Here is a 13,238-nt window from a genome sequence, read left to right as displayed (position 1 = left end):
TGGTCTTCTATGACAGTGAGATCGATAAAGTAGAAGCCAAGGTAAAAAGGCTCGAGAGCAAGAAAGCCACACCTGGAGCATCCGATGAACAGCTAGCTATCTGGGACAGGGATATAGCCAAGACCAAGGAAGACCTGGAACAACTACAGGAACAAAAGGAGGCTACTGTAAAAGTGCACGGTTTACTATCATCCGACACTCAGAGCCAGCTGTTACACATCAAAGAGACATTGATGAAGATCGTTGTGGATGACACGTCACTCGTGGAAAAGCTCAAGATTCTCTTTAAGGAACAAGGCTTGACGATAGTGAGTATCGTCTCGGCTATCGGTCTGCTCATATCCACCATCGTACTCGCCGTTACAGGACGTGGCGGAGGTGCTGCTGGAGGAGGTAGTGCTGGAGGAAGTACAGGTGGGAAAAGTTTTGTACGCAAACAGCTTGAAAAACTCGGAATATTCCTGAGGTACCTAGCAGGCAAAGGAGGTGCAGCCCTTCCATGGATTATTGGCAGCGTGGTCTCGTTCTTCTTTAGAGTTGCAGCGAGAGTCGTCGAGTTCGCAGCAAAGTATTTATACATGGTCATGGCTGCTGTTGTGCGAATTTTTGTGGCTTACGTTGGGGCTAAGAGGGGGAAAATGTCGTAAATTCACGTCTAATTTGTTGATCAACAGATTAGAATTACTTCCACCAAATATATGCGATAATCAATCCTATCCCCACCGTGATAATGGTAGCCTTGGTATCATCATGTTTTTGAGCTTTGCCAAGGGTGGTCTTAGTAATTCCACCCATTTCAGGACTAAGTGCTTGATGTTTCAACGATTCGATAGTCTGCCTCGGAGGTGTAGTGAAGGATGCCTCATGTTTGACAGCATGGCCCTTGGCTTTGGTGTTCAGATTTAGCTCTACATCTACAATTATGTTAGAGGGCGCTATTAAAACGTTGTTGTTATACCCTACAATCTTTCTAATGCGGAGGTCATGTTGGAGGGGAGCATGTACACGCTGGATATCACGGCGAAGTTTACTGGCGTCCGTGCATACTGGAGCACCTTTTGAAACTCGTTGATGTCTTGACCTATGTTTTCCTCACGTTAAACCATGGCCTCGAATTTCTGCAGGATGATCTGTCTAGCCGTGGAGTTATCGGCATTGGAGCCTAGGATTGAGGCCTTGGCACTCGGTTGGGATCCTAGTAGCAAGATCACGTAAACGCAAATACTCTCGCTAAGCTTCATCAGACCTTCCGATGTCAGACCCTGGTTAGTGGGGATGATAAACTTGGCCCAATCCCCATCAACCTGCGGACACCATCTACCATTTGTCAACGATGACACCAAGGGTTTGAACTTGTACAAAGCGTTGGGGTTCGCACCGTACTCACGACATATTTGCGCATACGCCGAGGTGAAGTAGGGGCTTTCGTACTGGGAAAAGCCTCCTTTGTAGGGTATAGGTACCTTCATTCTCGCGAGAATGCGTGTCATGTGGTAGTACACGTGAAATTTGAAAATGGATTGAACGAGGGGTAAGGAGCCACTCATATGCTTGGCAGAAATCCCCAACGCCGTTTTCCGCGCAATGGCAAGCGAAAATCACCTGCATGTTCCAATAGCCCAAGGCTTGCCCCTCCCAATTTTCACTCACAGGATCGTTCAACAGGTTAGTGGGAACTTTGATGGGGTACTTGGTGAACTGTGGGAAGGCCGCGGAAATGTGCTGAGTCGTATACACGTAGAGGTTCTGATGCGCCAAGTTAGTTACACCGAGAGGCCACTCACCTCTGTTGGACTTGTACTTTGCCTTTGGGTTATACGAGTAAATGCTCATGTTTCTTTAAAGAAACATGAGACAGCTGTAAATCACAGATATAGAGAAACCTACAATATTTGAGGACTACCTAGGGCAGGACACGAGGATTGCTCTAAAATCCATCAGTGTCAGGCCTAGGTGGGTGAACCTCTTCACTAAGAGCGAGATCAACATCCATGAGGACTGAAGTCGGGGATTTGGAAGTCTCCATCTCAATTGCGCTGGGTTTGTATAGAATTGAGGATCTCGCGACATTAATCAACGACCAAGCAGAAGGGAGGATCAAGCTCTTCGTGCTCAGGAACGGGGTATGTAGACTCCGTGTCAACGATGGATACGATGTCATAATTGATCAAGCACTGCAGGACCTTATGGGACGGGCCCTCGATAGCAAGGTAAAGTTTACCAAAGGCAACCACGATAGCATCTACAAGACTGATGTTCACCAGCGGCTGAGACTCGTATGCCCCCAGCTGGATCCGGATTATTCTCTTTTAAATGGTGAGAAATCCAATATACTAGCCGTGCTCCCCATCAAAGAGTTAAACGCTTGGGGAGATATGGTTACATGGAGTTTCGACACTCCTGTATACCTCCCCCTTAAAGGTTTTACAAACAGGCTAGAGTTCACGCTCATCAACGAGTATCAAGACAATAACAACCCTTTCGTGGGAATTACCATGCATTTGCTGATAGAATAAATGACAGACATTGCTAAGCTTTATCCGAGACTGCCTAGTGCTCCTCATGAGGGGAAGGCTGATGAAAGTCAGGTGTACAAACTCAAAAAATAGAGGAGGTGGAACAATATCTACGTAATGAGATTAAAGAGCGGAACAAACTCGCCGAAAAGTTCAAAATGCACGGTACGTGGGTTCAATACACCGATCATGGTCTGCTGGCCGTAAGTGTCATTACATCGGGTGTTGGGATTGGAAGTATGTTATCCGGAATTGGTGTACCATTGGCCGTAGCCATGGGAGGCATCACTAAAACCGTAGGACTAGGGCAAGCAGGTTTGAAAAATGCTGGTAAGAGGTCAGATGTCAAAAGCAAGAAGCACGAAGGTATAAGGTTGCTGGCGGAGACCAAACTCAACTCCGTTATCGACCTTGTCAGTAGAGCCGTGGAAAATGGGGTTATTAGTGATTATGAATTTAGCTTAATTATGCAGGAAAAGCAACGCTATATGCTGCTCAAGGAGCAAATACGTCCGAGAACCAGAAAGATCGTGGATTCCCTTAATGAACGTGAGAGACAGCAACTAGTCGAGAAGGGGCGTGAAGAAGGCAAGCAGGAAATTATAAAAAAAACTATCTACGCAACATGTCAGCGGTATTTAGAGGATCCACCCGCTTATTCAATTGATTGTTGCGTGAATTGAGCAATTCTCCAGTATCTGAGTCTATCAGCAAGTCTCCATCATATATCACTCGTCTACGCTTCTCCTTAGGGTCTCTCGAGCATTGTTCAAGACGCCTATCCAATGCTATCATTGAAAATGGTTCGCAGTAGGGTCCATCGGTTTGAGTGGAGGCATCCTTGTATTTAACCTTACGAATCGCCTCGATAAGGGTGGCCTTATTTATGGTTGAAATGTTACGGATACCTAACGCCTTGGCTTCCTTTTTTAATTCGGTAATGAACATGTTTGTTTTGGTATGCTTGATCAACAACATACCAAAACCTCTCACACTTAGTCTACTACGACGAAGGATTCGTCATCAGAAACACTAAGATGACGGGTGCCATAAAACTCGACAACCTTATACTTGCACTCCTCCAAGTAGGTTTGCATGTAGTAATTTTAACCTTGCTTGTAGATGACAGATAGCTTGATGATGGCATTGCACTCGTAGCTTTCTTTTAGTGGTACTTTTTTGAAATGAGAATCAGTTCTGACTTTACCCTCCCACTTCTCCACCTTGGTGGTGAAGTATTTACCTTTTTTGACAGGTGAGGTGGTGAAGCAATGACCCTCCAAGGACTCTACCTTGGTCAGGATACTCTCATACTTCTCTAGCCATTCGGGATAGTTATAGATATCGAATGACATGGTAAGAGAGCAGCCCTCATCATAACGCGAGGCACCATTGGAATAGAGCTTTTTAGGTGTTTTGATCAATAGAAGTGATAGCTTGTTGTCACTACTTTTAAAGCCAATAACGAAACGTTCATCTTTACCCTTGTTTGCTGGAATAGCATCGCTTAGCACGATATTTTCAATATTTACATCTCACTTTGGTATAAAAGTCTCTTGAATTAACATTCTCGTTCTGGGGCTCAACTAGGGTCGGGTACATGGACAGTCGCCGCCGTTATACGTAATATACTCATACCAGCAGTACCAGCATAGCAGCTTACCTTTTATGAAGAACCTCCGTCCACAAGAGCATCTGTCATAGGTGCCGTTCACACTCATCACATTGTTCCTTCATCATTTATTTACTTCACAAAAGCTCAAGGTCTGCCTTTTCATCCTCCGAAAAACACCAGTCCATGGTCCATGTGAGTAGCCCGGGATACTCCCCAACCGCCATAGTGCACATGCCTCGCGTCTTGATATGACCTGGAACATACCCAAATAGCCATGGCTCCCGTTCAACTGCCCCGGCACACATTTCCTGGGTCTTGAAATGATCCGGTACTCGCCAAAGTGCTCTGGGATGTTCTTGAACCGTCATGTTACACATTTCCTGTCTTGATATGATCTGGTATATGTCTGAACCAACTCATATTGTTTTTTTATTATAAGTCGAATTCAACCATCATTATTCTGGTGCGGTTATCAAGTAAGGGAATTCCCCTACTTAATCTCTATTTTTTGTTGATGTCAGCATTATTCCTGTTAGTCGCTATTGCGCATGCGTTGGATTTTATCGGTTTTTCCAGAAATTTATCGGATTTGTGGGATTCGGGGTAATTTCGGATTTCGGGAATTTCCCTTGTCGTCGTCGTCGTCGTCGACTGTCCCAGAACGAACATTTTCCTATCTCTACATTTACCTAGTCTGGTGTTCCACCTTTTAGGATTGATTTATATATATTTACTATAATTGTTAAAAAACCTATTTTTTTATCCTTGTGTTTATCTCTCTTTTCTTTTCATGGTATTCCGATGGGATTTGTACACATTTCGGCAGGAATTTGTTGTAAAAATTTGATTTGTTGCAAAAAGATAAAATTGAGTAGTGTTACAAAAATGCCTGTAACTTTATGTAAAAAAGTGGCCATTAGCAGAAACTTTCAGGAATGGTTGTTGATGGTTAGCTTTAACTATTTCAATTATACTTTTGCCTGGTAAAACCGGCAGGGTTCAGGTATTTCATGGCTAGAGCTGAGAATTAGCTAGCTTTACTTATCGGAAAGTAGGAACCTTTTTTAATGATTTTATTTGGGTATTTCAAATTTTCTCAACAGTATATTCAATGTTCTTTACATTTGAATAAATGTGTTATAATTGATGTTTTCTCTGTGTGTGGTCGATTCCCGTAGCTAGCCAAAATGTCAAAGTTTATTTATCGTAAATCCTCGCATCCGCAGACTAAATGAATGTCCGCACTCGGAGAATTTTCCTTGCTCAAAAATTTGTACCGTCATCGTAATATTTACCCGGCCTTTTTGTGATGATTGTAAAACAAAGGTGTAAGGACTGAGGTCTTCTTTTTAAGAATAAAAAGGAGCTCCGGCGAGGGAGTGTACAATAAAATAAAAATTTAACGCAGACGTGAAGTTATACTACTAAGTTAGTTGAACGGAAAGTTTAAAAACGGAGAGGAAGCCATCGTTTTAATCGAACCACAGATTATGAATCTTATACAGATCCCTATTTTATTAACAATTTGGTTATGCAGTGTACACCAAGGTATGAAAATATAAGGGGTTGATTTAAAATATCTTTTTTTCTGTTGTTTCCAGCTGGTGAGCTAGCTAGTTTAGCTAGCTAGCCATATAGCTAGCTAGCTTTTAAGCTTTTGCTTTGTCACATTGACTATAGTTTGCATCTAAGCTTTCGTATAAAGAAACTCGTTTTATTAAATTCGAATAAAGCTTAGTTAATTAGGCTAAGTCTGAGGGTACATTTTATTGCCTCCTATTTCCTCAGATAATGTTCAATCAAAAAATATTCAGTTCTGAAGCTAGCTTGTTAGCTAACGGGGGTACTTACTGACTGAAAGTGAAATGTAAGGGGCGGCCGCGGATGTTTGTGGGTTTTTTTTAAGGTTTTCCTCTGAAACTGCCTGGAAAACCCTGACCCTGTACAAAACTGCCCAAAATGCAACTCGGCCCTACCTCATTGTTCTCATTTAAATTTTGTCGAGAAGAAGTAAAGTGCTGTTTTGTCCTTGTAATCTCAATTTATTATTTGTGGCATTTTATTAAACTCACATGTTAAACATGTAGTTCTGTTTAATATATAAGAAGTATTTTATACTGTGATATAACTATAACTTCTGTGTATTCAAGTCAATTTTAGGTCAAGTTAGCTGGAAATTTACCATTCTATTATTTTTGTTATGGAGTTGTCAGCAAAAAAAATAAAAGGCCTGGGACAAGCAAACAAGTGTCATTTTGGCAAAAAAATTATGTTAATCAATCCACCTTTATAATATCTATGCATTGATAAAATTTGAATGCACATTCCTTTAACAGGTCTAATGTTACTGACAACAGAAAATATCAAAATTTGCTAGTACTTGACTATGGCATCATTATTTATGCAGCATAATTAAATCTGAAATACTTTAAATGTGAATACCTTGAGAACGAAAAGTTTTTTAAAATATTTAAAAAGACTTGTTAACCACCTTTTTAAGCTCTTATAATATAAGTCCAACATCATTTTATACCATGGGATCACTTTAAAAACCCTCTTGTTCTCTGGTCGTTACTTCATAAAACTGATGGTTCTCTGATGGTTACCTCGCAATGTTACTGGGGACTGCTGGTACCTACTTATAGTATCTACGTTTTGTTAGCCAAAAAATTGTAACAGTTAATTTTCACAGAAAAGAAATAGAAATTTTGTTTTATAAAACTTCACAGTCATGTGCCATGGAAAAGTAGATTGTTTTTAGATGTTTGGCATTAGCACAGTTTATCCATTGCCTGTAATGTGTAGAGCTTGAAAAAGCTGAGCTGAGAAAAATGTATAGGATCATGTGCTTTTGTCGAACGTATAAGGAAGTATAAGGATTTAAAGATTTTGCTGACATCAGCAAAGACCTGCCAAAATAAGTTTTTTTAGAAATTTGTATGCCTGCTTACTTTATTGTATAGATCTTGAAACTCTGATCAAGAAAATGTATAGGATCATGTACTTTTGATAAACAGTTGCAGAGATATCATCAACCTGTTCATTCCCAAATGGATTTGGGGGCCCAGTTTGGAAAGCTTACCCAATGTTGTCTCAGGTTGTCCCTAGTTACCCACACGGTGAAATGTGACCACCTGGTTTCCAAGTTATTTGGCCTCAAAGTTATAACTGCATTGTAATGGCTTGACGTAAAATAGTGTTATTGATGTTGGAAGTTGAGTTTGTCAATTAGCATTTGAGACATGCTTTTTTTGGTGTTATCAAAGGAAAATAAAAACATCCACTTTGCCTGTAAAGTCAGACACACTCTCTGTATTAAGATTATTAGTAAAGAGATGCATGTCTGTATTTGCAGTCATTGAGACTCGCTTTTGAAATGCTATTTCAGCCTAGCAAAGTCACCCTAAGAGCAAAGCAAATAACTGAACTAAAGTTGCAAATATTTAACTGATGGCTAGGTATAAGGCCAGGAAGACCGCCATTTACTTTGGTATGAACAATACAAGATATCACAATACTATATATCTTAACTACGCATGTAAAAACCCACCAGATGATTATTAGTGGTTATTATTTCTATAGCAAAAAGTTAAAGACATCCCCTCCAGACCACCCCCATATTTGCATAAATTTCACAAAAATGGCTTACAATGAAGAATAGCAGAAACTTGTATTTTAATGCCTGCAAGCATAATAGTTGTTTGTAGTTTGTCGCTCCACTTTTAAGTCAAAACTTAAGTTTTGTCTGTATATAATAGTACTGGGGTAATTCCCAGGAATGTGAATTTAAAATGCAATTAAAATTTAATGATATTGTTGCATGTTTTTGCACAAAAATTGGTCATTATTGATGACTCAATATATAATCTTTTTTAGCGATATCTGGAACAGTTGAAGCTATCAAAACCAATTTCGAAGTTCCAGTAAACCAAACTGCTAATTTGCAATGGAGAGTTGCCATTGATGCAGGAGAAAGAATGTCTACAGCAAATGTGTTTGTTCTTGGATCACCCAATGTTCAAATAATTAAATTAGTATCAATCCCAACAGCTGCTGGTGAAGCAATGTTTGGTAATCGATTATCTGCAAGCTTGGAAGAAGGCATATATACACTATCTATCAAGAAAATTAAATTTAATGAAAAGAAGCATTTTGATTTGAGAGTTATATTCGACTCACCAGTTTTACATTCAAAAAATGCAACAGTGGTTATAAAAGACGTTATAGGTGAGTTAACAGTATTTTTAATTTTTAAAAAGTGTGATTCATGACTCTAATTCCTAGTTGCAGGTTTTAACCAAAAAGTTTACAATGACAGCAAATTTTTAAGGTCTATATTCCAGGTTTAATTTATTTCTGTTTTTGTTCAACAAAAATGTACTTACTTATTGATAGCTTTTGAAGATGTAACCCTTCACGTCTGTCATGGACGACCGGCGTCAACTGCAACTTCATCATCTCGATCTCTAAAGAGAAAAAGAGAAGAAGCAGTGTTAAGCTAAACTTTTTTCAGAAGTGTGGAACTGTTATACATTAAATCAAACAAAACTGCCATCTTGGTCAATACATTGTAATAATGAATTCTTGAAATTAGGGACTACATGCTACGCAAAATATATTATCAGTCTTAACTTCTGTATTGCAGTATTCTTTTAAGCATTAAAATTAACTGCAATAATTTATTTTTTTTCCAACATTCCAAATTTTTTTCTTTGTAATTTTTTGGGGTTTCATGCATTAGCAGAATTATTGGCCTTGCTCAGACTGCATTTTTTTAATAAAAGATCTGATATCGTCACATTTTGTTAAAAACTAGAGAAATAAGAATGAACCACGTGGGACTTGTTTCCATCGCAAAAGTACAAAGGATCATCTTGATGCTTAAGTATTGCATTTACTTCAATGCCTGTAGGCACCACAGACAAAAATCTCTAATTTTCAATATATTTTTGTTAGACACGGATGATCTTATGCAATATTTTAATAAGGGCTCTAAACTCCATCAAATGATCACAGTAAAAGGGTTCTAAGGAAAATTTATGTTTGGTATGTGGAGAAGCCTTGTTAAGATCAAGTAGCTTTTTATGAGCGTTGCTCCTCCTAAAGCTTATTATCAATGTAAATTTATGATTACATTTGACCATAAAATTTCCCATTGTGATAAAAATTCATCCTTTTATGAAAAACTGTTTTTACTACCAAGTTTTTTGCTATGATAAGCCATTTCTTCTCCACATCATAAACATCAGCAGTTGTCACTAGAAATTAGAGAATTGATAGTACGCTGCGCTATCAATGATAATTTTGTTAGATAAATTTTGACTACTTTATATGCAGTAGTCATTTATGGATATAAACCTAGCACATATAACATGTAGTTCTTAAATCTTTCAAACTCTTGTATTTATTTAAAGTCCATAAAAAGTTATTTGGTTATAATAAGTATGCGCATGGTGTAACCTGCTACATACTTGTTGTAGGTGGTCCTCTTTTTTGTGGTGCAAATATATCTAAAAGCTACATCGTGATCGAAGAAACAGCGCTGACTTTAAAACAAGATGTTTGTGGCAATCCTAAACCAGATGTTCAGTGGAAAATGTCAAGCGACAGTGCATATATGCCATCCGAAAGTTCTGTTTTGAAAGAAAATATCACAAGAACTTACCAATACACATATACAACAAAAGCATTAACTAGGGCAAATTGCGGTCACATAATTGAATTTCGTGCCTCTGGTCACAAACCTTATATAACTGAACAAACGATAATAAACATCAATTGTAAGTCACTATTTTGTTCATTATACTGCATATATATATATATATATATATATATATGTATATGTATATATGTATAAATAAAGATTTTTTGTAGTGTAGCAAACATGTTAAAAGATTTTGTGCATGATATAATAAAGTTTTGAAGCAGCATTGCCTGTTAGATAATGTATATTTTTTTAGTTACACCAGCAGTTGCAACTGCCATAGCATATTACCATCAAGATAATTGTGTCCATGTGAATTGGAAGACAGAGGATACCGGAAATTGTAAAGTGACATATCAACTTACTTTTAATACCGGAAAAAATTTTGAAGTGACTGGCAATACTTTTAAAAACTGTTCCCAAGAAATACTAAGAACCACATCTGTCAACATCAGAGGGATATACAATGGTCAACGTGGAGATAAAAGCGAGGATGTTTTCTCATCAACCCGACCACCCAATCCACCAAAGAAAGGTCTAGATACTTTTAGATTTTAACACATTGTTTGAATAATTATGCTGAAACATTTTCCTGCTAAACAGAGAAAAACTTTCCATATGAGCAGCACTTAATATCATTAACACTTGCTGATGCTGTTCTGTTTTTTTTTTTAGATGATGGAAATAACAAAGGGTTAATAATCGGAGTTGTTGTGTCTGTCATCATCATAATCATTATTATTATAGTGATAGTGTGTGTTTTAAAGCGTAGAAGTAAGTGAAATTATGTTTGTTTGTTTGTTTGTTTGTTTGTTTGTTTTGTTCTGTGTTTGTTTTTACATTATTTTTATACAATATTTTTTTTTATTTTAGAAAATGACGAGAGGTAAGACATTTATGCAATGTCTTTTTCCTGGTTTTATCGATTGTTTACAAAATCATGCTTTATTTGTAGCATTCTTGTGTTATATCACGTTTCATTTGTTTTTAGTAATTATCCATTGCGTTATGAAGAACCAGAGGAGGTAAAGGGGCATTAATAATTTTAAATACTTTGAAACTTGTATCCATTTTTTTTTTCATTTTGACTAAAATGAAATCTAGCATTTCATAAATATTTTGTTTGTTGTAGAATGATTATGTTATGGATTTAAATATGCCGAAAACATATGCTCAACCAAGCTCTAGTGAAGATAGGAAAAACAATCCTGATCAAGTCATTTATTCAGATGTTGGAATGGGTGGTGGCAGAACTGGTCCAAAACCTGTAGTTGCTCCAGCTATATACTCAGAAATGAAAGTTGATTCAAGAGGCTATCCAGTTGATGGCAATAATCTAAGTCGAGAAAAAGGTGTATACTCTGCTGTGGGTCCAAATTCCCATTCTGACAGTGATAGCGATGCTGACCACTACGAGGGTGTAGTTGTTTAGTGGAATCCAATGTTAATGAATATATATGTTTATCTTGTATATATAATTATGTGTTCCTGTATATACGACAACTTAACATTTCCCTATTAAATTAACATTTTAAATTATCATCCTCTCAATTTAGATTTTGTTGCTTGGGAATAAACAGGGAAAATCAAGATGGGAATATTTAGCTTGTCAATCAAAAACAATAAATTCAGCTTCGAAGGTTTTGTGTTATCATTTAATAACATTCAATATTTAGAAATAGTGTTGTAATATTTTGGAAATAATATTTAGTTTTTTATTATAATTTCTTAGGTGCTCTAATAAATATTTTATACTTTTGTACAGATGATGGTGTTAATTTGTTTTTTGGTTACTAATTTTTGAAGTCTAAAAAATTAAAATTTAAAATTAAAAAGAGGATGTAGCTGTAGCAACAAGAAAATATCATATATCTCTTATGTCACTATATCGTATCGTTCCGAAATTGAATTCTAAAAATGATACCACATATACCACATGTGTAAACCTGAAAAATAAGTAGCCAATTTTTTTGATTTTTAGATTATTGGGGATCTCAAATGCTCAATTTTTTTATTTATATTTATATGTAAAAGAACAGTTTTTAGGATCAACATATACTTTTATGTGCAAGCGACCTTTTTAATTTGTACTCCCCTTACTAATTCCATCATAAAGATGTAACAAACTAAAAGCAGGGCTAATTAAAAATAAAAGCGTATTTTTAAAGCAGATAATGTGCTCTTCCATTAGTTAAGAAAATTAAAAATACTTTTTCTAGTCACTTTAATAATTGCTGTATTTCTTCTGTCTTTTGTGCATGAGAAAACAGTCATAAACCAAAATGCAATATATAAGCCTGTTCAATGTATCTAAAATGTAATGTTTAAAATATAACCTTCCTTAATGTAATACTTTAAATTCTGTAAATTTTTACATTTGTTTTCCAGCTGTTACACCAACCAATGGAGCGATCTCTACAAGTAAGATGGCAATCACATCAGTTTTTGGAACCATGTGTACATGGATGGCATTTTTTATCATCTTCTGAGATAACAGTAGCTGATGATGCGAGTAGCGTAATCGATGTGATTTTTTTAAAGAATTTAAAAGCTCTAATAATATTTAATTCCAGATAAAGAATTTTACTATGCAAAATTATAATAACATTAATGGTGATGGGAATATACAAAAACTTTAAAACCCTTTTTTACGTTGTAAATAATTTTTCTTGTGTATAACAATAAACACGATCTTAAATGTTATTCTTCACGAATCTAATTTGAGCAAACAAATCTAATTTGAGCTAAACTTTACCATGAAAAAGTTTCTGATATCTTATATTTGCATAGAAGTGACAATAAACACCATTAAACTATTATTTTATCCTGCTTTTATTGTTTATGTTCCAGCCTCTATTATTGTGTTTAATTCTAGCCGTGTGAAAGTGGTATTGACTTGTAGTTTTAGTTTTATCTTGGAAATGTGTATTTGTTTTTTTAAAGTTCTTTGTGTTCTTTCTCTTGTGTTTTTTAAGAATGTGAAAATTAAAGAAAATTTTTTTTTCTCTTTTCTTTAATTTTTTCATCGAAAATGTATAGGAACCCCAGTGATAAACACCATTTCAGATTTGCAAGGTCTGGAGTTTATAAAGGCTTTTTGTTAAAATACCTAACGGAATGTGTCAGAATCTAACATATATTGTATGCAAATGTGTATCGTACAGTTGAAGCAAGATGAATCAGTTAGATTATGAGATGACTGTTTTTCAATGCATTTCAATCAAGGTAAACGAACATTAATATGTATTATTATATTGAACAATGTGTTCTGTTTTAATTTTGTTCACTTTGCTGCTTTTAGAAGCTGTTGTTATACTGGCTGTGTAAAAGAAGACTTGAAGTTTCTATAGTATTGTACACATTTTAAACTTTGCATTTACAGCTCTCGATTTAGGAGTACTTT

At 36.4% G+C, this 13,238-nt stretch overlaps 1 protein-coding gene across 2 annotated transcripts; it reads left to right on the top strand.

Moving 5' to 3' along the window:
- Positions 1–5,517: 5,517 nt before the first annotated feature.
- On the top strand, positions 5,518–12,203 carry LOC130635737 (uncharacterized). 2 transcript variants are annotated; one of them, XM_057445190.1, is made up of 8 exons: positions 5,518–5,679; positions 8,008–8,358; positions 9,612–9,911; positions 10,092–10,370; positions 10,511–10,609; positions 10,709–10,721; positions 10,827–10,860; positions 10,968–12,203. In XM_057445190.1, the coding sequence occupies exons 1-8, from the start codon at positions 5,622–5,624 to the stop codon at positions 11,265–11,267; spliced, it is 1,434 nt and encodes a 477-aa protein (XP_057301173.1). In that variant the 5' UTR covers positions 5,518–5,621; the 3' UTR covers positions 11,268–12,203. The 2 variants fall into 2 exon arrangements, with proteins under 2 accessions (XP_057301173.1, XP_057301174.1); XM_057445191.1 differs by lacking the exon at positions 9,612–9,911.
- The last annotated feature ends 1,035 nt before the right edge of the window (positions 12,204–13,238 follow it).

Source organism: Hydractinia symbiolongicarpus, chromosome 3 (assembly GCF_029227915.1).
Source record: "Hydractinia symbiolongicarpus strain clone_291-10 chromosome 3, HSymV2.1, whole genome shotgun sequence".
Taxonomy (NCBI): Eukaryota; Metazoa; Cnidaria; class Hydrozoa; order Anthoathecata; family Hydractiniidae; genus Hydractinia; species Hydractinia symbiolongicarpus.
Note: the sequence above shows the minus strand (reverse complement) of the source record. Positions and strands in the feature narration are given on the sequence as shown.

Coding starts and splice junctions, on each gene's coding strand:
- LOC130635737 (XM_057445190.1), top strand. CDS start 5,622: ATGAATCTTATACAGATCCCTATTTTATTAACAATTTGGTTATGCAGT. Junction 10,371..10,510: donor ACCCAATCCACCAAAGAAAG/GTCTAGATACTT, acceptor TTTTTTTTTTAG/ATGATGGAAATAACAAAGGG. Junction 10,861..10,967: donor GTTATGAAGAACCAGAGGAG/GTAAAGGGGCAT, acceptor TGTTTGTTGTAG/AATGATTATGTTATGGATTT.